The sequence below is a fragment of the Lepidothrix coronata genome, unplaced genomic scaffold, assembly GCF_001604755.1.
Source record: "Lepidothrix coronata isolate B3197 unplaced genomic scaffold, Lepidothrix_coronata-1.0 Scaffold8, whole genome shotgun sequence".
NCBI classification, from domain to species: Eukaryota; Metazoa; Chordata; class Aves; order Passeriformes; family Pipridae; genus Lepidothrix; species Lepidothrix coronata.
Genome location: NW_016690188.1, coordinates 6,957,970 through 6,985,537, shown reverse-complemented (window position 1 = coordinate 6,985,537; position 27,568 = coordinate 6,957,970). Strand labels below are relative to the sequence as shown.

General features: G+C 48.5%; 1 protein-coding gene across 1 annotated transcript in view; it reads left to right on the top strand.

Moving 5' to 3' along the window:
• Positions 1–6,624: 6,624 nt before the first annotated feature.
• Positions 6,625–27,568, top strand: part of HPSE2 (heparanase 2 (inactive)) — a 109,921-nt gene continuing 88,977 nt past the window's right edge. The window contains exons 1-2 of the mRNA XM_017839754.1: positions 6,625–6,932; positions 7,927–8,084. Coding sequence (XP_017695243.1) covers positions 6,673–6,932; positions 7,927–8,084 — 418 coding nt within the window. The 5' untranslated portion in view covers positions 6,625–6,672. The remainder of the gene's footprint in view (positions 6,933–7,926; positions 8,085–27,568) is intronic.

The window sequence follows — 27,568 nt, the reverse complement described above, 5'->3', positions numbered from 1 at the left end:
GAGGTGAGGCTGCGTTGTTGTAAGGGTTGTGGAATTTATGCAGAAAGAGGAATGCTTTTTCTGGATTTATTTTAGAGCTTCTGCTGGGCAATGGAAGCAGAGTATTGTTTTAAAGTCTATCCAGCATCAGCCTGTCTCCTTCTCCCTCCATGAGTACAGCTCAGTGATGTACTGCTGGGCTTTTCCCCTCATTTAGTAGTTCTCACTTCTGACCCTCTTCATCTCCTGGGTTCCTTCTGGGCATTCACTGTGTTTACACTGCTGGCATTTCACTTTGTTTCTACTTCATCTACTTGTCTGGTTTTCAGGTATGACCCATGGTTTTCAGTGGTTCCTCCTCTTGCTCTCTAGCTCTGAGTTTCATGTGTTCCTTCTGATTTCTCTAATGCAAGCCAACAGTTTGCAGCTTTGGCATAGCTGATTTCTCCTGTCTTTGTAGCAGGGCCATGTTCAGTTGTCTGAATAGAGTTGGTGACAGAGGTGCCATATTCAAATACATACAGAGGACAGAGGTTTACAGTTTTCTTATTGACTGAAATATTCCAATTCTTTTCTGTCTCTCTCACCCCAGCAGCATCTCTGATTTGAGATAACTTTGGCTGCTATTTCTTCCCCTGAGCTCCATCTCCTCGTTGATTTCTGCACACAGTTCCTTCCTCTTTTTCAGAAATGACTTGTTTGCTCCTCCAGTCTTGCACTTCATCCGTCTTCCTATTTCCCCTCTCTGATCTATTTCTCATGTCTGGTTCCTTCATTTTTGCTGCTGGAATGTGAAGCATCCCCCCGAAAAATAGAAGGTCTCGGTCAATTTTTACCATCCCCCCTCTATTACCTCTTTCTTCATGTCTAGCATCTCCTCCCAGATGGTGGGATAAATGCTTGCTTGCATTCATTCTTCTATTCATTGCTCTTTCTTTTTCACATGATGATGTGAAATGGGGATAATTCTACACATTTCTCTGCTCCTCAGGGCTGGGCTCAGTTTGAGGAAAATATTTCTGAGGCTATTGTGGTCTTCAGAGCACTGCAGAGCCCTGGTCTTACTGTTGTGTTTTCCCTTGGTATCTCTTTGACTGTGACAAATTGCTGCCACATTTGCTGCTTCTCAAGATATGAAAGACAAAAGTGAATTCAAACCTGGCCATTAGTGAGTACAGAGAAGTTTAGGAGCCAAAGAGCATTCTCTGTCCAAGGGTGGTGTTGTACACTGAGGTGTTTTTTTGTTTTTTTAGTGCTTACTGAAAAGGCACTGGGCAAAGGGGACTTCTGTCTGCTGAGATGGCACCTGGTTTGACCACCCCCAGAGCTGTTTCCAAAGCTTTATGGAAATAGTGCATCTCAGTTTTTCAAGTATCTTAAAAATCCTGTTGGGAGATGAACATTTTGGGAGCTCACAAGTTCTCTCCACAGACAAATCTGCAGGACCAGGGTACCCTGGGCTTGTCAGAGTATTTTTGAGACCATGCATCAAATTAGGCAGATAAAGGAAAACAATAAGGCAGATTAAGGAAAACAGCAAATGCTGTTTAGTCTAGCACAGTACATGGTATCTAACTTCTCTCAGAACTGGAAATTAAGTTACAAAAAGTAAAAAAAAAAAAAAAAATAAAAAAAAAATAATTGATCAGTAGCTGCCTAAAACTCTGTTTCATCCTCCCGGTTTCTCATGTGTCATCCTGTGGTGTTCCAGCTAGGGAGAGTCCACACTCACAATCTTTATGGGGCCATTGCCTTCTTTCTGTCCCTGTCCTTTTTCAGTTTTTACGGGTTTCTTAATTATGCTACTAGTGAGTACAGGATTGACTCTCAAAGGAACGTGTTCTGTTTTCCTATGGCTAGATTTGGAAATGCCAGTTTGTGTTCCTTTCATGCTGGCAAAAATGCAAAGACAACATTGCCAACTGTGCTTTTCCTGACCAGGCAGTTGGTTTTGATCGATGCCTTGCCTTTTGCACGTATGGAGGGAGGAAGCTCTCTCACTAGGCTTCCTTTCCTCCTGCTGTGGCTGAGCTCCCTAGCTAGCCAGTCCTTCTAGCTCAGACAGATGTATTTGCTTGTTACAGAACTTCCCAGGTCACCTACATTAAAGAGCAATGTGTGGATACTGTATTAAATCAAGCAACTGTCCTCTGCCTGTTTGATCAGGTTAGACGTGATACATAAACACGCCAGAAAATGGTTTCAACAGCAGAGTTCAGACTGTGTGACACCCACCTTGAGGCACTGGCAATTTTAGGAGGTTGCATTCCAGACATTAAGGCTCTTGTGGTGAAAATGATGGACACTGCACTGCAGAAAGAGCAAAAAGTTCAATAGTAAGAATCTGTCATGCTCTGATGACCACAGCTTTACCACATTCACTGGTCTTGCTCTTTTCCTCAGAAATTGTCATGGCGTAGTACAGGGAAGGAGCTTAAGAGTCTGGGAAAAAAGTGTGTTTTTGTAAAGTATGGATAACGCTCTTAATTTTCACTTGCTGAATTTTCTCCTTGCTGGCTTCTTTTAGAGCATCCATAACTCAGATTTACTTGACAGCACTGCAGAAACAGACATGGTTGATATCTTGGGAATCAAAGACATGATGATTTTTTTTTTTTTTAAAGGGCTGTCTAGCCTGTTTTATCATTCCCAGCCTAATGGAGGTTTGTTTGGTACAGCACATCCTCTGATGATAATAACTTTCATCATTTATAAGTAAAGTTTATTTTTTAGTGAACTAAAAATGTTCCTCCTAAGGAGATTTCCCCCATTTTCTTTTCGGCCAGTTTGTACAGCCTGAGATCTCAGTTTAGATTTCCAATGTGCTTTTTCTTCTTGCTTTCTTTTTTTCCCCCCTCCATCCAAAGAGGTTTCCTCTGCTGAAACCCTTCAACAACTGCTCAGATCATTTACAAGAAGCACTTTCACAGGCTGTTGCTCTACAAAAGTGAGGAAAAAAATCAAAGTGACCACCTATAACAATGAAGTTAAATGCAGATATAAGTGTTTGTGAACTGTAACTGACTGAAAGGGTGCCAAACATTTTGCAAATATACACAAAAAGACAGGCCCCTGCTCTAATCAGCTTATAAATTAAAAGGAAAGTACATTGGCAAGAGTAGAACAGATGATATGACATGCTTTAAATAGTTTATAGGGAGCTGGAGGATTGTTGTTTATTTGGTGATGTTGGGAAAATATTTAATGTTAAACTCTTTATAGAAATTTCTCTCCTCCCCCAATTTTCTTTTCCAATGAAACCAGCAAGTTTAGAGTAGATGGAAAACTGAGAAACCGATTTCGAAATTGGCAAAACCGCGAGTAAATCTTTAGAGATACTTTTAATGTGAGTCAGGCTTTCTAAAGTAATTATCGTAATATAAGAAAGGACCAGCGCTTCGCTGCCTCTGCGGACGGAGGGCCAGGGTCGCAGCTGGTGTAAATTGAGATACCTCCTATCCGGTATGCGTGGCTGGGGAAGAGGTGGCCGTGGCCCTCCTTTGCAAGTTCACGGGCCATCCCCGAGCTAAGCCGGGCGGGGGCAGCGGCTCCTGGGGCTCGCAGCGCTCGGGGCCCGGGGCTCCCCGCACCTCCACTGCTGCCCCAGTGCTCGCAGATAACCAAAGATTTTTTAGCGTTTAAAGGGTTTCTATGGCAAACCTACAATTTATTAAAAAAAATAAACCGACAAGCAAAAAGCCTAAACCACTTTATTTGTAGATTTAACTTGCCGTTTCTCGATCCAGATGCAAAGTGAGGTGCAATTGCTTTTCCGAGGGCACAGGATCGGGACAGGCTCCCAGTGTTGGTTTGGACAGCAGGGACAGGTAAGCGAATATTTCCTTTAGCGTCGTCTTCCCAGAATCCGGAAGGTGACCCCGGCAGCCGAGAGGTTTTTTTGCCTCTAACCCTGCTGTTTTATGTTGTTGGTGATATCTCCACAGATAAGTGACTTCGTTGCATCCGGAGTTTGCGTTTAAAGCAGAGATTAATTGTGGGGAATGTTTCAGAATAAACACATTTCTCTTCCAAAGTAGTTTGTTTGTAAGGAAAAAAAAATATATGAAGGAGGTTAAACTGGATAACTTGTTTTATTTTTTTTTTCCCCCTGTCTTTTACTACAGAACGCACTGGAGTTTTGTGTAAAAATAGGGCCATTATCGGTGGGAGGCATGATACAAAATTTCGGCCTGCAACCACAACAAATATCCCTGAAGCCTTGCTCACATCTTCTAAACATACAGAAAATATATTAACAAATAACAAGATGATTCAAAAACTTACGACCCTCTTTAGGAGATGACCGAAAAAAATGAGCAGCTTCTGAAGCGGAGGCTTTACGTCCTGGGTCGTTTTTAAGTGCTATTGCAAACCCCAGCTGAAGTGTTTGCAGCCGAACACAAATTTTCAGGCTTAAATTGCCTTCTTCCTGTCCCGGGATGCCAGGGCTTTCCACAGCTAAAATCGCACAGCTCTTTTCCCGGAATCCTCTTACTTCTTCCAACGCTCAGAGCTCCGCTGCCCCGGGCACCCTTTTGTTGCTCTGGGTCAGCCTGCGCTGCACTCGCGGCCTCTTCCCAGGCGCGGCTTAACCCCTGCTCCAGCTTCTACCTTAGCGGGATGGTTTCACGACAAATCCTAGTTTGTGCATTCCCTGCTCACCCCTAGCAGAGCCAGAGGTATGTTTCATCCTCCCCCTCGCATTACTACTCAGTGGCTCCGTGCCCCTGCAGCCTCTGCCTGAGTGACCCGGGACTGCTCCCCTTGTCTTGAAGCGTTTCGTGGGACAGAGAGACAAAGGGAGTGGAGATTTCCACGGGAGACAGCGCTGCCCGCGGACTTCCCAGGGACCCAGGCCCGAGTGCCTCCCCTTTGTGCGGAGCTCCGCCGAGCGCCGGGACATGCAGCAGTTGGAGACAACGGTCTGCTCCTTCCACCTCCCGGGCCCTGGCTGGGGTGATCGGGGCATGCAGGTGGCTCCACGCGGACACCAGGAAAAGCTGGAGGGGGTTCCCAGGGGCGGGGACAGCGGGCTGCCCGTGCCCTGGGAATGAATACCCCTGGTCCGGGCTGCCCGGGGCTGTCGGCCCGCAGCGCTCGCCACTCGTACCCGACCCCGGCCAGGCCCCCCGAGGGCGGTCGGCGGGTCCCCGACGCTCGGCTCACTTCTGCGGGCACGACCTGTGTCTCGATCCCGGAGCACCGCTACTGCTCGCGGCCCCGGCACCTCCTGACCCCTGCGCGAGGGGTGTCCACAGGTGGGTGTCGGCTCCCCCGCCGCGCCGGGCCCCTCACCAGCAGATGGTGCTGCTGGAGCCCCATCCCCGGGGCTCCGGGGCCCCGACGGACCGCACCGGGCCTGGTTCAGCCGAACTGCCGTCAGCCCTCCGCCGCCCGGCCAGGCAGAGGCACCGGGACCCTGCGTGCCGCACGGCCTGGGCAACGCGGGAACCTGGGCGGGCCACGGCGGCGGAGGGCTCAGGTAAGGGTGCGTTACGTGTCCCGGAGCTCACCAGCTGCTTGCGCTGCTTGCGTGCGGGAGCTCGGGGCTTGCCCGGGAAGCGGCTAGTGGTGGAGAGAATGCCCGATTCGGACGGAAATTCCCTGAGGCTCCGGGGATTCGCGGCAGCCGCCACTTATCCCTGGCCCGGTGCCACGACCTTGTGCCCAGCGCTGAGAACCGCGGCCGCCTGCAGCGAGCTGAGTCCGTGCCGACCTGCCCCGGGCCGTCCTGGAGGCAGCGACCACGGACTGGCCCCAGCACGGGGGCCGTCGTTGGTGCCATCGAGCCATGCTGTCCTTTGCATCCCCGACGCTGCTGCTGCCGCCGCCCGTCTCCTTTCCCTGCTGCGGGTCGGACACCGCTGGGCCCGGAGGCCGGCGGGAAAGGGCAGCCAGCGGCTCGATTCCCCGTGCCTGGTTCTCTGCAGTGCCCGACCGGCCTTCGTGGAAAGACCGGGCGAGACGCTGGGTTCGGGCAGGGCGCACCGACCGTGCCGCGCCGGGGCTCCGGACTGCGGGCGGCCCCAGCCCCGCTGCGCCCGCTGGGTCCCGCGGAGCCGCCAGCGTTCAACCCCGAGGGCCTCGCCCAGCACCGCGGATCCCAGCGCGGCTCGGAGCGAACTCTTCCCTTTTCCCTCGGGTCGTGTTTAGGATTCTTTTCGGGGTGATTACCCTCCCTTTCCTCAACCAGGGCCGTCCCCGCTGCCTTACCGCCTCTGCCGTTCCTGCAGCCGGAGACCAGCTAGAGCTGTGCTGGCCGCTCGCCTCGCTCCGGTCCCAAGTCCTGAGCTCCCCGGTGTCGCGGTGTCCCGACTTCGTCCCGGTTTTGCGTGGTGCGGGAGCTCCCGCGGCCGAAAGCGACCCCCGGAGCCGGCGCAAAGCGAAAGCTCGGTGTTGGCGGGGCTGCAGCAGGGCGGCAGACCCCGAGCCGAGGGGGTTAAACCAGGAGCCTCCCCTTACCTTCAAAAAGTTAAAAATGTCTGGAGCCTGCATCTCTTAAAGGGGCGGTGCTGGCTGCAAGGAGTCTTGGCACCGGCTGCGAGAAAGGCTGGTCAGGGGCGTGAGTTCCCCTCCACCAACACCAAAACATTGCAAAAAAAGGCAGAGCGCCCCACACTTTAGATAAGGACAATTAGCCACCACTGAGCCCCTGCAGACAGCGAGTTAATTAGGGGTTTCCTGCTCTCAGGCATGCCCTGTCCCAGCTCCTGCCCCCCAGGGCTCTTAGCCCTGATGGCACCTGGGCTGGCCCTCATGGCCGCTTTCTCGCTGCCCTCCCAGGCTGGGGACAGGAGAGCACTGCCGGTGGAGAAACCTTCAGGTGTGAAAGGAAGAACTCTCATTCTCCTTGATGTCAACACCAAGAGCCCTGTCAGGATAATCAGTGAGAATTTCCTCTCCCTGCAGCTGGACCCCTCCATCATTCATGATGGCTGGCTCGATTTCTTAAGGTAAGGCAGGAGCCCCCGGCGCCCTCCCCACGCCGCCCGCGGGGCGCCCTGGCGGCCCCGCCGCCCAGCCCTGCCGGGCTCCGCGCTGCTGGCGCTTGTTGTGACGGAGCGAGCGAGGCCATGGTTTCCATTAAGATGCACATGTTTGCAATGGAGAAAGCATTTCGGAGACTTATCAGTTATGACTGCAAAAATGTCGTGCTCCCCTGGCTCCGGCAACCGCTCCTCTGCAAAAAGCACAACACGGGGCCGAGGCAGCACAGGGGAAAAGAAGTCAAAACCAAACAAAATATAGCAGCAGGAACGGGGCCGCCTGCCGAACCCAGCCGAGCCTTCCCCGGGTCCTGACGGGCGGAGAGCCGGTGTCGGCTAGGTTTTCTGAGCCCTCCGCTCCCCGGAATTCCAGCCCTGCGCGGGGGGCTGAGCCGGGCTGCAGCTGCGCTTGGCTCCACCGGCGGTGCGGAGCGGCCGCGGCCTGGAGGCGCTGGGACAGCCAGAAAGCCCTTTCCCTGCTGGGTAAGTCGAGGAGGGAGAGCGGGTGTCTTCCGCACGCCCGCCTCGAGGGTCCTTTCGGCTGCCGGGGAAGGAGCGGGGCGAGGATGCGGGAAGGCGCGAGCGAAGCGGAGCCAGGACGGTTCCCGCTTTTCTCTCCTCCCCGCTCCTCTCCCCTCCTCGGCGATTCGGCCCGCGGCACGGTCCCGCGTGGCACTGAGCGCCTCTGCCTCCGGGACGCCGCTGCACTTGTCCGGGGGGCGCCGGCAGGGCGGGGGTAAGCCGGGCCCGCCGGCCTCCGGGCCACCACCGGCGGGTGGGGCGGCTCCTCTCTCCGGGGCCGCGCTGCTCGGCCGGCGCGGAGCCCCGCAGCCGGTGGTACCGCGTCGCACCGCCCCGGGCGGGTCCTCGAGCCCCGTGGTCGGTGGTCGTTGACGGTACTGGGGAAGCGAGGGCCCATCCCGGCCCTCGGCGCCCTCAGTTCTCTCTCTCCTCTCCCCAGTTCCCGGCGGCTGGTGACCCTGGCGCGGGGCCTGGCCCCCGCCTTCCTGCGCTTCGCGGGCAAGAGGACGGACTTTCTCCAGTTCCACAACGTGAAAAACCCGGCCAAGAGCCGCGGCGGGCCCGGCCCCGACTACTACCTCAAGAACTACGAGGACGGTGAGCCCCGGGGCCGGAACGGGGGGCGGGCGCGGCAGCGGGGGGCTGCGGGAGCCGGGCGGTCCTGCTCCGCCTGCCCTGCTCTCCCCTCGCCCGGCGGGGCTGTGTCTCGTCCGGGCACGCTGCGCCGGATACCGGGCAGGGCAAAACTCCCGTACCCTTTCTTTCCCGAGCGAGGGGAACCGGGGAGCTCGGCGGAGCTCGGCGGAGCTCGGCAGCCCATTGCCGGTGGATCCGGCGGGTGCCAGCCTCCGGGAACAAAAGACCGGCACGGGGGAGCGGGACTTTTCATATCCCCCCCGCCCTAGAGGAGACTTTGCCGCGGCTCCTGGCTGGGACCGGGCATCGGAGCCCCACTTTGCCTGTGCACGCCCCGTCCCGCGCTCCTCCCGCGGCTCTCGGGAGCCTTTGCCTTTCCCCACGGACCTCGCCGTTGCTCGCGTTTCTGTGCCCGCCGCAGCCTCTGGGCTCCCCGCCGGGCTTGGTGGCGATCGGTCCCCACGAGCTGATGCCCAACTGGGGCTGGTCCCGCTACGGACCTCTCTGCCATCCATGGTCTTTCGAAAGTCACCTCCTGGCCTCAGCTCTCCGCTGCTCCCCTCCCCTCCTCGCCGTCTGCCCTCTTCCCCACCCGTTCGCAGTACACAAAAGGCTTTCACCTTTCACGGCCCTTAATTCACACAAAGAAAATGCATAGAAAAGTTAGGGCCACGTCTCCGTCCTAAGGTCCTAAGGCATTTCTTTTAAGAAGCAGAATACCATGTCCACATGCAAGAATCCATTGATTTTTCTCTCTTGCTTTCTTAAAAAAACAAAACAAAACAAAACAAAAAAAAACCAACCAAAAAGCAACAAACCAAAACCGAAGAATACCAAACTTTTTTTCTTACTCAACGACTTACAAAAATTAGCTGAAGATATTTCCATAAGTAATTTTGAAGGCCAATTAATGCCAGACAGATCCCACTGGGCAGGTCTATAGAATAGAGGAAATTTTGCAGAGATCTAGTCAGCAGTGCAGTGCTGAATGGAAAAAACAGATGCATTTGCCAGTTTTCTGATGGCTCTTGCTCCTGCTGTTTCCCCACATAACATCTGAGATGAATGTCTCCCTATTCCCACACGCAGGCAGGTGGGTGAGTTTTTGTGCTCCATCTTTCACTTGGTCTCCTAGCTGAAGAAAACTCGATGTTATTCCTTGTTTTTCTTTTGGTTGAAGGGTTTGTTGTAAGCTCTGCCTGCTGAGGTGCACTTCAGGAGCCTGCCACAGCCACCTTGAACAGAAGAAATTAAGTGTCATGAATAAAATTGTGGATAGGACTCACAAAAAAACATTTATAAGAATAAATTTTCCCACCTTCAAGATTTCAACAGCTTGCAGGAGAGAACTGACATTTATTAAATGTCTTCACAACAGCTTTCATGTTAAGGAAGAACTGAAATATTTTACCTTTTTTCAGTTTTCCTCATGGCAATAAAATTGAAATGTAGCAGCCTTCAAAATGAAGCTTTTCATAGAAGTTGTAACCACAGGTCTTAACTTTTCATCACTTAAATATGGAACAGGACCATTGTGCATGTGGGTGAAGGAAGGAGGGGACACATGTGGTGTGTATCAAGCATCGATGTAAATCAGAAAGGTGTGGTAAAAGGGATTTCCTGCCTGGAAGCAAAGCTTTTGTATTTGTTCTTAAGAACTGTGTGCAAACTCTAGGGCTAGAGTTGCTAGTAGCTCACATCCTTTTGTGCTGGAGCTTCAGTAAGTGCTTCACTAGAGAGATCCAGTTCTCCAAAATGAAATCCTGATGCCACCACAGCTCTTTGCCCTGCTGTACTGCATCTGAGCAGCCATCTTCTCCATTTGGAGCACTGGTCTCGTTTTTGTTCCCTCCTCTGTGGCTCACCCAGGACCTGCTTGGGATCAGGGCATACACTTTGCTTTTGCTGCAAAGAACTTACAGCCTCAAAAAATATGGCAAGCAGCACCTGGGCATGGGGGAAGCCAACAAGCATCCTGCTAGGTACCCTTCCCTCTCCCCAAGTTGTCTGAGGTGGTTGGGGGTATTTTCCATGTCTGTGGGCTTTTATATGTCCAGTACCTATTTTCTGAAATTTCTTATGGCGGCATGGGAGTGAGGAAGAAGTTGGGGGGCTTCATTAGTTAAAAGAGAAAGAAGTGAATTTCTAAGTCTTATGCATGACCCTAGTGATTTTTAGTGACATGACAAGTGATTGTTTGTTTGCTTTATGCTTTGAATGTTTGTCTTTTCATCTATTCTCCCCATGGGTGCACACAGACTCTAGGCCTGTGACCCCAGTGCCTGAGCTTTCTTTGCAGCTTCCATAGGTGTTCCCACGTGGCCTGTGCACAAGTGGGGAGAGAAGGGCACATCTTATCTTCCTCTAAGCTGCAGCAACTGATTGGCCGCAGGACTGAGAGGTGAAGGGCACATGCACAAGACTGCTCAGAGAACTGCAGTTGCGAATGAGTAACTGTGAGTGGTGTTCACACCACAGGCAGTTGCATCCTGCTGTGTGCTCACAGGCCACACTAGTGTGGCCATCAGGCATTCAGACGGGCAGCAGCAACAGGACTGCTTTGCATCATCCTTCATGGATCCTGTGACCATGCTTGCTGGAGTTCAAATGAATCTCTATGCAGGGATCTTCATCCTGTAAATCCCTCTCTGCCACCCTGTTGCTCTTCAGACCAGCTACTCCTCAGTGCTGCCTCTGATGGTATTTTCTGTCTCTGTGGTGCTCTGTCTTCCTGACTATCAGACCTCCACAGAGATTCACTTTACTCTTCACCCCTTTGGTTAAAATTGTATTTGTTTCTCTTTCAAAGAGTTACAACCATGCATACCTCCACCTTCTGAAAATTGCTTTTACCTAGGCCTGCCTTTGGGTTCGCCAACCCATCTTTTTCCACTTCTTTCTTCCGTGGAGAGCATGGGTACTCTCTGAGGGTTATAGAAATTGCTTTTGGTTTGTGTCTGAACTGTACCTCATTTTCCTGAGAAAAGGTGCTTCCTTTAGGTTTCAGAGTAATTATTTTTTTTCCTGTAAGCACAGATCTGGAAATATCGTGTATTACCAGGTGTGTACCTCTTTCTTTTGGAAGTCTGAGTAGCCTCGCCTGAGTCTAGACCAATCATGTTTGGTCAGTAAAGGTAACAAAGTAGTGCATGCTCTAGGTGGCTGCCCGTGATGCCCAGGAAGAGGGTGCATGTGGCAACTTGTTTCAGCACTGAACATAAAACTGGCACAGCAATTTCATCACCTGGTGGCAGATTTGTCCGTACCTGTCAGAACAACTTGTAAAAGTGGTTGCCTGTGATAAATGGTCTTGATGAGCCATAGGGTGCGCAGTCCCTGTTGATAGTAGCATGGCTATATGTACCTTCTGAACTTTGCCAAGTATTAGAAAGTCATCTAACCTGTTATATTAATACCCCATCTATATCGTATACCAGGTAGCTGCCATCCCATCCAGCCCCTACTTTGGATGGTCTTTTCTGGAGTCCTCTCTATTTGGATACAGCGTCGGCCCGCCTGAGGTCTGTTAGAAACAGAAATCCTGTTTAATGTACGTCAAGCTCAGTGGTACCAGGAGGTGGGGCTGTGCCGGAGACTTTGTAACACATGATGATCAAGAGGTGTAACATTTTTAGCATGAGAGACTTTTCTCTTCTTTAAATGTGCCCTGCTGAGTTTGTTTTTCTTCACCAGCTGTTCTCAGTGTTGTGCTTTGTTATCTGGAGATGTGTTTCTGTCCTGCCATAGGTACATGTCTGATTCCAGGGCAGGTACCAAGATGTAAGATCTCATGCTGCTTTTGCTGTTGGACTGCCTAACAAGCAAGCTGTTTGGCCTGCCCTTTCAACTGCCTCCCATGTGCCGAGGACCAGCTGGGTCTGAGGAATGGAACAATAAGAAACATTGGTCTCCAGGAAAACAGGCTTAAGCAGCTCCTCTTTGGAGCAAAGGCACAGGCAGTTGCCAGTACAAAACCTCTTCTGAAGCTGAGTTTGTTAAAACTTGACTTGCATGCTGCCCTGGAGGTTGGTGTTGAAGTGCTGTGTGTAGTGTGGAATCCTGGTGTTGTTTCAGGAAGGGGCACTGCAGGTGCTGCCTCAGTGCATGAACCCAAAGCCCATTTTGGAAGCTCCCTGCTGGTGCTACAGCATGAGTTTGGTGGGCTAATGCGGGGTATCCTCATCTGCAGTGAGGTCCTCAACTGCCTCTCATCTCAAACTCACACAGACCAGCTTTGGACAACCTGTGGTGGCATAAACATTGCTTACAGCTTCCCGCTGTGCATATGTGCAGTGAAGGAAAACTCCAGGGAAAAAGAAAAGTTACTTGTAGCTGGAACTCTTCAAGATGCATTGGCCCAAGTGCACGGCTTCTCCCTCCTGCCCTCAGGCTTTGTGTAGCCAGTGGGATTGTGTGGCTGAGAAGAGACCAAAGGACGCTTTGTGTGGCCTTGTGTTGGCCACGACAGGGAAAGGGGAAGGGGAGCACATCTGCATGCTGTAGGTAGTGCATCAGAAAATTTTCTGAGCTGAAGTGCATATGGACAACACATTTCAAAAATACTCTTTTAATTGCTGTTAAGTTACTTCCTTCTATTTTATCTCCTTTTTTTTTTTCTTTGATAGGATACCAGGCATCTGGAAAAATGGCCAATTACAACCAAAAAATTGAAAAAGACATTTTTCTTAAGCCTTCCATACTAGTCAGGAGATTTTCCCATATAGTATGGGAATTTTCACATTATGTTGTGTAATACTGGCATAGGTTTTCTGTGTGTCCTTTTCTGTGTTGGATCCATTCCTTCAGGCACCTTCAGGTAACTGACACTGCATCTAAACCTCAAAATTTGTGCAGCAATGGGAACATCTTTTCACCCTTGCTCAGTCTGTATTGCACAGGCATCTCCTAGGATACCATGCTGTTAGAATATGTGCAAGGGTCTTAGGTATTGATTGGAAAGGAAGATAATAAACTGTTAAATGGCCTGGGGATTCCTTTATATGTTTGTGTGTGGTTGCACAGAGGCTGGAGCTGACCTCAGCTAGGGCTCCTGCTCCCATTCTTCTGGTCCTTATGGCATATTCCTGCCCTCTCCTATACCTGGAGCATGAGTTTATATGGTGATTCCGTTCAGAGACCTCAGCTGGCCAAAACCTGATGGTGGAGAAGTGACTGCACTTCAGCTTGTTCAGCTGATGAACTGATGAATGCTACATGACCATGAGGATGTAGAGGACAGTGCTGCATTGAAAGGAAAGCCTGCACTGAAAGATGGGACTGCAGCAGCCTCAGTCTCAGTCAGAATAAATCCTACAAATCTATGTCCTGAAGGTGGTGAAGCTCACCTCTTGATTCTCTGCCATCAAAATGGTTGGCCCCCATGCTTTCTATATTCTCTACACATGTCCTTCTGCTGCTTCCCTTGTGTTGGCTCTGGCACATTTCTAATCCTCTGCTAAGAGAGCAGAAAACTAATTCAGGTTAAAAAAATGGCAACTGTTTTACTGCAAATTTAGTGAACGGGATCATAAGGGTCATCAGGGGATTTGAGGATACCTGAGCCAGAATGAGGGAGGGTTATTGCCAAGTGACTGGGACTGTCCCTTTGGCTCTGCCAGCTCATAAACTGTACAGCAGATGTTTCTGAATGGAGAACCATCCTATTGTCCTGGTAAAAATGAAGAAACAAGTTTTCCTTTATTCAAGGAATCATTTTCTGTTTCTGGTCACCCAGAGCCCCTTTTTTGTCTGCTTTGTGTCCCTTGACAGTTTAGACATCTGTCCTTTCAGAGCTTGAAGAAAAAACAGTTGGGTTTTTTGCCCTCTGAGTATTTCAAACACAGTCCCTTAGGGAGGGATATAGAATTTCAGGCATCACAAGCACTCAATTCCCAAGACGTGTAGATCCTCTGATGTCCTTTGGACTTCTGTAATTTGCCAGACTCGGGGCTACTCTGTGTCTTGGCCTCAGCTCTGAGGGAGCCTCCTGTTCTCTAGCTCAAAGGGACCACAGCTCCAGCGAAGGAGCTGCAACCTGCCCTGCCTGTGAAAGGAGTCCCAGTGCTCAGTTATTTCCTCAGAAATTAAAAAAAAAAAAAAAAGCCTCTAGAAATCATGTTACACAAGGCAAGGGAGATACTGCCTGTGCAGGAGATATTTCCAAAGATTGCCTATTTATCTCCATTTTTTTCTTTTTAATTTTCAAACTATTTTGCTAGAACCATGAATGAAAGTTGCTTTAATAACTGCAGGAAATGTGCAATCAAACAATTAATTCCTGATTTCTTAGCTGTTTGCTGGTGTATGCAGGAGATAAAAGATTTCTATGGTTATATATTTGATTGTTTATAATAAGTATCCTTCATTCTCTAAAAAATTTACATGTTTTTGTTAGTTTCACGCTTCTTTCTATGCTACATCTTTGTATGACTTAAAAGTGATTAATGTGAAGTTATATGCACAGGGGAAAGACATGACTTTTGGTATACAACTATATGTTCTAAATTAGCAGTTGCCATTCAGGGAAAATGTTTTGAATTTATTATGGATTGGTCTCTGAATACATTTAGGGAAGTAACAAGTGAATCTAATATTAGGAATATTAGAAAAGAATTGGAAAATTTCACCGAGAGCATTCTTATGCTATAATTAAACTAGGTGCTGACATACAAATCAATGTAAAGAATATATATGTGTTTAATAGGGTGATGGAACTAATCAAAGTCAGAGGTTTCATTCAAAGAGATTTTTCAGCTCAGAAAAAATGAACAAGATTATGATAAATGCTGTGAACTCAGTGTCATGCAGAGAAGACAATTTGGGAATGATTATTTACTTGTTTTCATGACAGAAGAAACAGGGAACATCCAGTGGAATTATTGCACATAAAAAAAACAAATATGATTTTTTTTTTTTAATAGTGGGAAATAACTTGTGGAACTCATTGTCAGGGAATTTTTTCCAGCTAAAAAAAAAAAAAAGACACTGATGTGTCACAAATTTATCCATTGAAGACAGACAGGATGAGAATGCAGTTTCTGTCTTGAGAAATCTCTTGTCCTTCTAAATAAAAGTTGACTTTCCAATTTCACAGGCACTGGGCATTTTGTAATAATTTCAGCAGACAAACTGTTTTTTAAAAGAATTTCAAAATGTGTTGGTTTTAAAAGTAGGTATTTTACAAGTTTCACAGTGTGCAATTCATAAGAATTTTGCCTAGTCACTCATGAAACATCTATTTAATATAATTTCGTAATATTCGATTTTTTGTTTTTTTTTTAAGTTAAAGCATTCAGTTTTTGTTAGCATAAAATCTTTTTTCTTTTTTTTTTTCCTTTTAAATTCCCTTTTCAAGACTGGAAATCTGAAGGAAACAATCCCTTTAGGAAGATGGGCAAACTCAGCTTGTTCTCGTGCCATGGCAGTGGTGACTGTGGCTTTGCTGCAGTGGTGATGGCTCCAGGCAGTGCTCACTTTAACACACCCACAGAAAGCTTAGTTATTTCTTCCCTTCCCCCTTCCACCACACATCCCTTTGACCATAACCAAATCCCTCCACCCTGTCCACAGAAAGCTGGGGCTGTGCCCTTCTTCTCCCATCTTGCAGGTGATCAGCTGCAATAGTCTGTGTCTGCTCCATAATGCCTGGAACAGAATTGCCTATGGGCAGAGGGTCGCATGAGCCGTGGGACGGTGACTTGCACACAGGCCCTGCTGATGCTGTGTAAATTCTCAGCTACAGAATCTCACTCTGTGCATCAGGGAAACAACCCCAACCCCGGCTGGGAGCTGTTCTGTCCTGTGTGCCATCCTGGAGGTGTCACAGCTTGGGACCTCTCTGTCCTGGTACTGGTATGGTGAGAAATGATTAGTGCAAGCCCTTGCTGCAGGTGACTCGCAGAAAGGGACTGGTAGAACTCAACTAGTCCTGGGGTGCCCAGGAAAGGGCATCGCTGTGCTTGTGCCACTCCTGAGGTTGTTTTCTAACTTGTTCTTCAACATTCCCGTTGGTAGTTTCGGTAACCTCCACAGGCTGCATGCGCGGAAGCGCTGGAGATATCCCGAGGGGGAACAGCGATATGTGCGGGCACTCGGACACGGACCAGCCTTCGCAAAGCAGCATCCTCCGGCTCCGCAGCCTGGCGAGCGGAGAACTCCTGTGGGAGCCCCACATATCAGCCGCTCCCGGCGGGGTGGGGCAGGCGGGGCGGAGGTCCCAAGGCTGTCCCAAGGCGGGCGCTCCCCCGCGCCCCGCCGCCGGGATTCTCGCTCCGTGCGCTGATGGCTCCCGGGAGCCGCAGCTCACCTGACCGCCACACGGGTGTGCTCCCGCCATACCGCACGGCGCCGCCGGGCCCGCACCGCGCCGCGGGACCCGCGCCCCGCCGCCCCGCAGCGCCCCGCCGCCGGGGTCCGGCCCGCCGGGGCAGGCTGAGCTGGCCAGGGTACTGACCCGGCCCGGCCCCGCCGGCGGCACGGCTCCCGGTCCGCCGTCTTCGGAAAACATTTGGCATCCTCTGGGGCTCTCACATCTGGAGTTCTTCTTTCGCACTCCTGGCAGGAGCTGCTCGGTTCCGTGTTTTGCCGGACAGTTTATTACTTTTTTTTCTCTTTTTTTTTTTTTCTTCTTTTTCCATCGAGTCTCAGGGAGGTAGCGAGTGCCGTCCTGCTCACTCGGGGCTGCCCTGCCCAGAGCCTCCGGGGTACCCTCCTCCTTCTTGGGCTCCTTGCATCTGTCTCTTTTCTGTTTCATCCTTTAAGATGTGGGGACTGTGGGAATCCTGGCTGTCTGTGTCCCTCGGGTTGCTCTTGCTGACATTTCCCCTAAGCCTTCAGAAGCTGTGATCTGCCACCCATTTTCTCAGTGCTTCTGGTTCAGCAGAGTGGTGCAGAGGCTTTGCCTCCTTCCCTGCACTGACTATAGCCTGGTGGGCTGTGAGGGACCAGGTACTGAGTGCTTTGGCAAGCTGCATATCCAAGACATCTGCCCACTGTTTAAACTGGAGCTACAATGACTATGGGTTCCACCTCCATTTTTAGGTCTTGGGCAAGTTTCTTGGCTCCTTTAATCTGAGAAGACAAGACCCTGTGTGTCTTACCTCCGCTTCCTGAATGTCTGCAGTGACAGCTCCCTGAGAAACCCATGAAGATAACTGTCAGAGAGTGCTCCCACCTCTCTGCCCTGCATGCCTTCTGCCAGACTCTCCCAGGGATTTGCCTAAATGTGATGACTTCCTTGTGCTAATCCTCATCACAGCAGCATTATCACAACACTGCTCCTGCTCTTCATTCCTGGGCCTGCCCTTTGTCCCCAGCCCCTGCTGGCAGTGCACACAGAGCCATCCCTGTGGTCCCCAAAGATGGAGGTCACACAGGACCCACTGATGTGGCTTCCTGCACTCCCCAGGGTCCTGGCCCCTGAACCTAGTCCTGGGGCAATGGTTCCTCCACACAGGTCCACATTGGCCCTGGTTTGGGTTTTAGAAGTCCTCCATTCCTTTTAGCAAACAAAACTCCCTTATTAGCAGTTTGAAGAGAATTGGAGACAGCATATTGACCATCTAGTTTCAAACCTCTCTGCCTCTCAATGTTCTCCTCCTTCAGGGCCTCCTTGATGTGTTTTGCTCCATTCTGTCTCGGGGTGGGGGGGTGTACAACTGTTGCCTTCAGTTCTGCAGAAAGGGAAATCCATCACCTAGGAAGGTGAATGGCTATTGTTGGGTCCAGGTGACACTGGTACTGTAGTAATAGCCTTTCTGGTGTGGGAGAGAGGTAAGGTTGTGTTTCTCAGTCTTCAGTTCTCCAAATATTTCACACAACAGCAGTTCAGGATTTTATCATTCATTAGTTGGGTAGAGGCCCAAATCTTACACAGTGCCTACCTAAGAGATTGTGCACTAAAGCACACGGTCAAGGGGTGTGTGCTCATTATCTACAGAGGAACATTATTCCTTCCTCTTGATCCATCTCATCTCCCCACCCAGATGCTTCTGTGCTGGATGTAGAAACACTTTTTGTGATTATATTTTCATGATAGCTGGATGCTGCCCTGTATCAACTCCTGAGTATGCTAGCTGTGGGTGGAGAGAGAACTCATGTCCCTAACTACAGAATGGGTACTTTAATGACATTGCTGTTCTGAGCAGTCTGCTTTAGACAGACTTTAGAGAAGCTGTGCTCATCCCAAACTATGCAGGAAAGAGAACACAGCCTGGGCAAGACAAGTGTAGTGACTCTAGGAGGACGCTCAGAGACAGGAATATAATGTGGCTTCCAGTCCTTCACCTCAGGTTTGGAGGCAGTTCCCTGGTAGCCCAAGATAGAGCAGAGCTTTGAACCTAAGTTTGCTGAACCTGAGATTGGACACTTCAAAAGACAGGGGTATGACTATTGAAAGCAACTTTGGTGTTCCTTGATGTGCATAACAATAGTGGTGCTGGAGCGTTTGTGTGGAGCAAGATGTGAGTCTCCTCTGACAACAAGCTCCCTCAGCAGCTTCTAGCTAGATGGGAATTGAACCATGCTGGAATGTGTATGTGGAGCAAGACATGACTCTCTTCTGGCATAAACTCCTTCAGAAACTTTTGGCTAGATGGGAATCAAACCAAGCAAAGAGCAACCTCATGATGCAAAGGGTGACCTCATGCAGTGTGGTGGAAGAACTCCAACTTCCACCCTTCCTTATCAGAGCTGGCTGCCTAAGGTTTTCTAAGAACTAGACACAGCATCTGGTGCCTGTGGATCTGAATATGTTGCAGAGTTTATTAAACTCATAAGGGACCTTGCAAGGACTAATTTTCACCACTCCCCTCCTGCTTAGACTGTTTACATCTTACTTGATTCTTGTTCTGCCCTGCTACTCCGTCATTCCATTTCCCCAGCAGGTGAGTAGGTCTAGGAGAGGGAATATCATATTCTTATATCACTTATCATATTCTTATATGACTTACAAGATGCTCATATGAAAAGAAAACAATTATTAAATAATCTTCCTTCCTCCTGAGCTGAGTATCAGGAGTTAGAAGGGTACAGACACTTGTTCATAGAGTTAGAAGACATGCTGACCTGTGATAGCTGCAGTAAAGATAAACAAGCCGCCTTCATCACCTCCTCGACAGGCAAGGTTAAATGGAAGCAAGGGATTACCAGAATGAGATTTAGTCTTTTCTCATTATTTAGTGTCAAACACACCAGTAACAGGGTTGTAATATAAATGTTGTGAGACTTCTGCACTTTCCTGAAAGGGAGGGGTCATCACTGTAAGAGAGGAACAACTAGGCAGCTGAAGGATGAAAGGGTCAGTAGGTTATGTGAGCATATGACTTGAGCTTTCTGAGGTAAAAGGAGACTTGAGCAGGGGATGGTCATTCGATAGGTGGATCCAAGAGGTTTGGACCCTTTTTTTGGGTTGCTCTTGCTGAGTGATGGTTGTGTGACTGACGTGTTGGCTGGTGCTGATCCAAGTGTCTGGTGAAAATGAAAATGAAAGCTGAGGTTTGGCCATCTCCCTTTTTTCTTTCCCTTTTGCTGTAGACATTGTTCGCAGCGACATTGCCCTGGATAAGCAGAAAGGCTGTAAGATCGCCCAGCATCCTGACATAATGTTGGAGCTACAGAGGGAAAAGGCAGCTCAGATGCACTTGGTTTTGTTAAAGGAGCAGTTTTCAAACACATACAGCAACCTCACACTAACAGGTAAGGCTGCAAGACCAGCTCTGGAGCTAGAGGCTGGGCCTAGTTCTTGATAACTCACAAGTGTGTTAAAACCCTCTGGTTCTTCACCTCTGTATGAATCAGCATCTCTCTGGCTGCTTCTGTTTCCTACCAAGATTGCTGGGTATTGGGAGGGAAAGGACCTGCAGGAACTGAAGGTGGACTCATAAGGCCTCTGCAGCTGGCACCTATGCAGACACTCCAGATTTGGTGCCCCCGAACAGAACATTTTCTACAGTCTGACCTAAGCAGAATACCACAGCATTGAAGTGCTGAAGAAATCTCCCTGCTAACTGTTCACGTTGATGGGTCTGCAGCAATTACTAAATTTGGAGTCCTTTAAGCTGCAGCTGATTTTTTTTTCTTTCCAGAGCATGCACTTTGTGTGAACCCAGTAAATATTAAAGAGCAAATATAAAGGGATAATGGCCTAGACAGAGATGAGAGGATACTCTTTTTCTGGCAACTGTTTGTATTATCCAGAGAACAGACTCTCAAAGGATGGAGGAGACTGCCACATTTTGGATACACATTTAATGGTGCTTGTAAAGGACTGATGTCTTCAGGCAGTGAGTGGGCAGCAGGATGGGATCCCAGCAGCCAGCAGGGTCCTTTCATAGCTGTTCTCCTTATCACTACAGCTGGATGAGCCACAGATGATGGGAAGGAGGAAGAGACTAATAAATCAAATGAGATCCCCTTCTCCTCTTGACAGGTCTCTTTCCTGCAAAAGGCAGGCAGGCATCTGATTTTTATAAGAGGGAGGGCCCTGAGCTCTGTCTGGGGAGGAGATGGTGGCTCTTGTGTGCTGCTGGGCTGGGAGAGACAAATGGGTCCTGCACAACCTCCCCCCTCTCTGCTGCCTCCCCTAATTCAATGTCCAGCCCCTGCCTTGAAGCCAGGATGGGTTTGTGTCTTCTCCAGTGTATCAGTGAGCTCTGGCACTCCTGGGAACATCAGCTGTGCTGGACCTCTTGGGGACCCCACAGAGGTGGGATGGTGATCTCAGTGCTGTCAAAGGGCTCAGCCCAGGGGGTCACTAGGCATTGGAGTGTGGCCGAATTGCATCATTCCTGAAGGCCCAGCATTTAAATGGGATCCTCAGAGCCGTTTCTCATTCTCTGTAATGTAATCCACTTGGCTGTTTATTCCCAGTACAACTGCTGGAATCAACATTGTCAGCTTTTCCCCTGACAACTTGCTTACTTTCCACTAAACAAACTTCCCTAGAGAAGTGAAGCTGCTCTCCCCTATCCTCCTTCCCTCAGTGCTTCAAAAGCTCTCTGGCATTGCTCACATTTTTTACAGAACCTGCAGAGCAGAGGTGCTACCTGGTTATCAGCTTAGCTCTTAGCCTTTCCAAGTATGTTTACAGGATAGTTCAGAAGGTTTTAACTCTAACTCTCCAGAGGAGAGAGAACAATTTCACCAGAATATTACCCAAAGAACTATTTTAATGTCCTTTAACTCCCTTTGAATGTGAGCAGAGCAACTTCATAATTGTTATGAAGTTTAATCTTTTATTTCATAGACATAGTCTGAGAACATAGACTCTAGACAGCTAAGCATAATATTTAACTGGAACTCTACGAACTTGTGTAAATATTTCCCTTCTCTGTGATGGATCTGGTGTTTGGGGTGGGCAGAGGGGGTTGTACATCTGTAAGAAGGTCATTTCTTACCTTCAAAAATCAATCAGCCAGAGTTTGCTTGAGGACTTCTTTTTGTTCTGCACAGTAGGTTTGTACAGTGCTATATAGGGAGTCCCCAGGTCATGAGGAAAGGTGTTGGAGCAAGAATGCAGACGTAGTTTAGGGAGGGACAGTGAAGAACTGCAGGGATGGAGTATCCGGCGAATCCCTGAGAAGAGGATTTCCTCCTGGGGATCTCCGTCTAGGAATCACTTCTGACCTTCAGTGTCCAACTTAGACTGGAGGAATATTGAACCCCACACCACTGTGTGAGAGGGGTCCTACTACTGCTAGTTCTTGCAGCACTTTAACTGTACCAAAGAAATGTAAATTGAGTATCTTGCCCAAACTCATGTGAGAATAAAGTTGCTTTATGATGGGATAGGTACTCTCAGAGAGCTTGAGAGGCATTTTTATTCCCATGTTACTACCACTACCACTGTAGTGATTTGAACAAAAAGTCCCATTCTCTACCTCCTCCCCCTCCCACATAACATAGTTAAATGAACAACTTGAAAGACTATAGATCAAGCCTCCCACTCTGCCTACAAGTGTGGGCAAGAGATATTGCTGTCAAGCTTACATGCAGTGTCCTCATGGCTTTAGGAATGAAAGCTCTTAAAGTGCAGGGAGTAGGATTCTGCAGTCCCTGTGGCATCAGTGTAAGTTGGGGGCTTTTTCAAATCTATTCACCAGTTGCACATAGTTCCCAGTGTGTTCCTTATTTCAGCAACCAGGCAGGGTCGTGTTGCACTGCGCTGGGATTTTAAGCTGCTCCCAGCAGCAGGTACCTCCGAGGTAAGAGCGTGTCTTAAAATGAAATGTGTTTTTTTTGTGCTAAGACACAACTGAGACTGAGTGAAACCAGGCAGTCTTTCTGGCTCTCATTCCTCCAGGAACACATGTTAGGCTCTGGCTTAGACCACTTCGGTTTCTCTTGTTGTGTGTGAGCATTCCTCGGCTCCTGTATGCAGGCTTTCTCTTGCATCTTGCCTCTGCTTTCTGTATGTGATCTTTCTAGGCTTACTGAGGCTGCCTCACTGACATCAGCGATTGCCTTTGATCTGTGACAGTGCTATTTAAATGCTGTAAAATATTTTGAGGTTTATTAATCTTTGCTGTTTATCCCTTGGTGCTCAGAGATAGGTATCTCGTTTCACAGATCAGCATCTCTGGTGCTCCAGGGTGAGTCTGTGGTAGAGCAGAGGGAGACTGCACAGCATTACCCGCTCTCCTCTGGGAACTGGCTTTCTGAGCTCAGCCCACAGTGGGATAGAGGAGGAGAAGGACTCTTTACCTAGAAACACTTCTCTCACTGGAGCAAGCAGTGATTCTTTTACATTTCGTATGAGATGGAATAGAAGTTGCAATCATCACAGCAGGCTCCCCTCCTTTGCAACTCTCAGGAGAAATGTTCAGGTGACAGGAAGACCATTTTGGAGCCCTGGAACTGAGGGGTGAATGCATGGCATTGGGCTGGCAGCAGGTGAGGTGTGGGGAACTGCCTGGGGCAGTGGAGACACATCATGCATGCAGGTTTCAGGGAGTGAGCTTGTGGGGAGTGGGGCAGCAGCAGGCAAAGCTTTGATAGATTAACTATGAACTCCTTCATTTGTGGTACCAGTTTGGGCTGGGGTAGTGTATTGCATTTGTACTTTAAGAGACTGGATATCCACAGGTTTCTGCACTATTATTAAGTAAAGCCTGTTAAGCCCATGGGAGAGGGGATTGTTCAGGTCAATAGACATATGTGAAAAAGTGTCCCCTCCTGTATTTACATGAAGTGTTAAGTGTAACTGAGCTTCCCAAGAAACAAGTACAGACTATAAATTTCCCTCTAAGAGTTCCCATCCAGAGGAAACAAAATAGTGCCCTACTTCTCATTCTGAACTATGGAGAAACATCTCTTCTTTCTGCTCAACCTTCTGCCTGAAGCTGCAACTCAGATTACTTCACTCCATCAAGAGACTAATGATGACAGCTCTCCAGCCTGTCCCACCACACCACGTCTGCGCTGAAAAAGAGAGCTCATCTGAGGAGACCACAGGATGTGTGGTGGGAGCCCTCCATCCTGTAATATCACACAACACAGCCTTTGAAAGCAGCTGTTAAGAGGGCAGACCCTCTCCACAGGGCACATAATGCTCCACTGTGGACCCACAGTGGAGCATTAGCGGAGTGTCTCTTCCAACTGCACTGAAAGAGACTTGAAGGGATTAAACTCAGGTGGCAACTGCTACAAACAGAGCTGAGAGCTGCCAGAGAGTGCATTTCACTGTCTGTGTCCAACACTCCAATCAGAAGTTTTACACTGTTTTACAGTACCCTGTTAAGATAATTACATAGCTTAAACTCTGCCGTAACAGCAGTTGTGAGATCTCTGTGAGGTTTTTCTTTCAAAAAAAGTCTATTTTTGGAGACACTAGCAGCCAGGCAGAGGCCCTCTTTGTCCAAGGTAAGTGCTATGGGGACATGAGGCGATGGTGACAAAGTGTGCACACCAGCTTTTCACCAGTGGGATGTGTAATGGTGGGATGAGTGGAACAAAGCAGAGCGTGTGTGTGGCTACTGCAGAAAACTTATGTGAGGGAGGCACAGAGCAAAGATGAGGGCAGTGTGTCTGTATGAAGAGCTTTCAAGTGAGACATTGTCCCACAGAAATATGTTTTTTGCGTCTCCCCAAAGACAGCAAGAGCCAGAAGTGTACTTGTTCTTTGGCAGGGAATCACACGGCTCAGGTCGAGCACCTGTGAAATGTGTGTTTCCTGCACTTGTGAACCTCCCCTGGTGGTTTCGTGATTCCTGCTGAATGCTGTGGCTCTGGGAGATGGTGGTCCTGGAGTAGAACGTGTCCATAGCGTCTGGGACTCGTCCCGTTGAGTGGTGGGTCTGGAGAGGACCATGGCTCAGAGGCTGCCCTTGCAAGAGAGTCTGTGCAGGAAGCGGGGCGTGGGGCTGGGTATGTTTTTGGTGCCTGTGCTGCCAGGCAGCAAGGCTACTCTGGTTAATTTTGCTGGTGTTTTCCCCAGATGGGTTTTATCCCCAGCTACAGCTAACTCCATGGCTGGTGGGGGGCCACCTTGTGAGGTGGTACCTGAGAGGGTTGTTGCAGAGATAAGTACAGCTTCCTTGCCTTTTTGGCAGCTTGTTTGGGATCAGCAACCTAAATGTCCTGTGGTCTTCACAGCAGTCACATGTATCATAGCTGTTTTACTGCACAGGGGTAGTCTGCACTGCACTTGCTCTCCAGCTTTTCTTCAAGGAGAATGATCCCTGAGGCTGTGTAACAGGCCTGAGAGCGTCTTTTGGATCAAGCTCTCTGCCCTTCTGTCCATCACAGTCCCTATAAGTTACACACATTATTCACAGCATTGTACAAAATAGATCTGAAAAGGACCTCAAGAGGGCATCTTCTAGCCTTTTCTGTGACAAATCCGTACCTGGTCTCTGCTTGGGGAAAGGTGTATGAGGAGAGGCAATATCTTTCGTGTGACCAGCTGGTACAGTTGGAAAATCAGTCAAACTCTGGGGGGCTTGAAATCTTGGTTGGGGCTGAAGAAGAAAAAGTAGCATTCAAAGCTAAAAACACAGTGAAAATCATTTCCCTGAGCTTGTCTCCTTGATTAGCACAACTGAGATACTGGTGGGGAAGTCATGTCAGCAAGGGGAAGACAATAATGTCATCAGCTCCAATAGGAAAGAGGGAGAGAGAACTGCTGCGAAACACCGGAGGCTTTCCTGGAAGAACAGTAACAGGAAAACTGTAATGTCATTAAAACAGTACCTGTACTGAGCCCACAGTAAATGACCAGCAGAGGTGCCAACCTTTCGAGGATGGTTTGCAGGTGTCTTATGAGACCTTGGGATCAGAATCAATGGAATGGTGCTGGGAAAAATAAATCATGGTAAACAATCTCCTGTAACTAAGTGTTTTTGTGCCATTATCAGTTGTTTATATGAGCTCACTCTGAAATAGTGACTGTTTGTTTTTACTGCACAGCCTTCTGAGGGTGTTTGGTGCACAGCTGAAATATATGGTGTTCCTGAACATGTCTGTGTAAAGCCAGCAGGCTCTCGGGGCTCAGCAGCCAGGCAGCAGCATTGCCCAGGTTGTGGGGACATCACTGATGACCGATTCAGATGATGTGGCTTCATCCTTGTTTTAAAACCTTCTGTGATGACAGTGATGTGCCCTACCTCAGCAGTTGGTTCTAGGGCATAATTAGATACATCATTGTGGAGTTGGTACTTTTAAAATCTCTTCCTTCAGTTTAAGCCTGTGATGGCATGTCCTCTCCCCATGGACATGGAGAAGAGCTTACAGCACTCCTTTTCTCTTTGCAGAATTCTTTTACATATTTGAGGCTTGTTATCATGTTTCCCTGAAGACTTTTGCTCTCTGCACTGAACAACTGCTTTTCATTTGCTCTTTTCTCATGTCCATTTTATTTTCAATTTGAATGACACATACGTGGTTGATGCTGCCTCTTGAGGTCCCTTTCAGCCCTCTTTACAATTTTTCTGTGGTTCTGTGTTTTGTTGGGGTCCCTTGGGCTCTCCAGTGGATCTGGGATGCTTTTGAAGCACATTGCCTTGAAATGAGACCAGTATTGTAGCCGAGGCCTTTCTTGACTGAGAAAAGCAGTGCGGTTATTTCATGTACCTTGTGCGTGACACTCCTGGCTGTATAATCATGGAATTTTTGCTACAATATTACTTGTTCATGCCTGCAATTTTGTGTACTATTTCCCAACCAGCTGTGCATTCCCCACATGGAATTTCATGTAGTCTCTATTTTTGTAATTTTCTAATTAAAATGTTACACAAAACTGGAGGTAAAGTCCAGAGAAAGTAGAGGTATACAACATCTGTTGCCTCTATCTCACATATGAGACCCTTTTGCACTATCAAAGAGAAGGCAGGTTGCCTTCACATGGCAGGGCTATTGCATCCAGCCCTTCCTTGCAGATGGATTGTTTGATGATTTGTTTCAAAATTTTTCCAGGAATTGAAGTTATGTTGGCTGGCCTGCAATTTCCTTGATTTTTCAACCTGTTAAATATAGCCAGTATATTTGCCCTTTTCCGGTCTTTTGAAACTTCATTTGTCTTCCAGAAATTCCCGTAGATAGTTGCTGATGGACCTCAGCCTATTTGAAAACAACAAACTTCCCGTAATTTTCATTCTGCTCAGGTGCTACCAAACGTACTTTTACTCTACTGCTTTTAATTACATTAACTTCATGCTCTTATAATTTTATCCTTTTTTAAATGAAGTCTGAACCAACAAAAGCATTAAACATTTCTGTTTTAACTCCGTGAGTTGTTGACTATTGTGAAATTCTGTCCCAATTTATACCTCTTTGCTTCCTGAGACAGCTGTGAGCCGAACCCTTGGGATCCCCTGCCTTCTCTTACCCTAATTAGTAGTTTTACAACTCGTTTTGTGCTGACAACATGTGTGTGTGTGAGAGAGGTCATGAAGGTGAATCTCTTTTTCAGGTGACACCCGCTAGTCTGTTAAGCCACACTTTGGCTTTCTCATTATCTGATTACGTTATTGCTTTTGTAACTGTGAGACATATGGCTTCTTGTGACGTGTTCAGAATTTATTAAATTCAATTTACTGTGCAATTTAAATAGCCTCACAAGAGAAGATATTTTATAAATTTTGCATCTTAAAATTAGCAGTTTTACGTACATTATAGTATGTAAGGTCATTACCAGAACCAGCCAGTGCTGGGTGCTGTGTAGAGAATAAAGAAAACACATAAACCTAACAGAAAACAGATTTTTGGTGGAAGGGGGGAGGGCTTACACGCACTAACAGCTTTGGAAGGGTTTGTGGCATGTTCAGTGTCATAAACCAATCTATTAACCTTTTCTCGTTGCTCAGGAGGTGCTGAACTCTTTGGTCTGCCTCTTCCCACCGATGTAGTTATCAAATGCCTTCTTGTTACCGCTGGCAATCCCTGCCGTGAGCAGTTTCTGTGGAGCACTTGGCTCTTTTGCTCTGTCAGTCTCCTGGTGCTGTTCCTTTGTG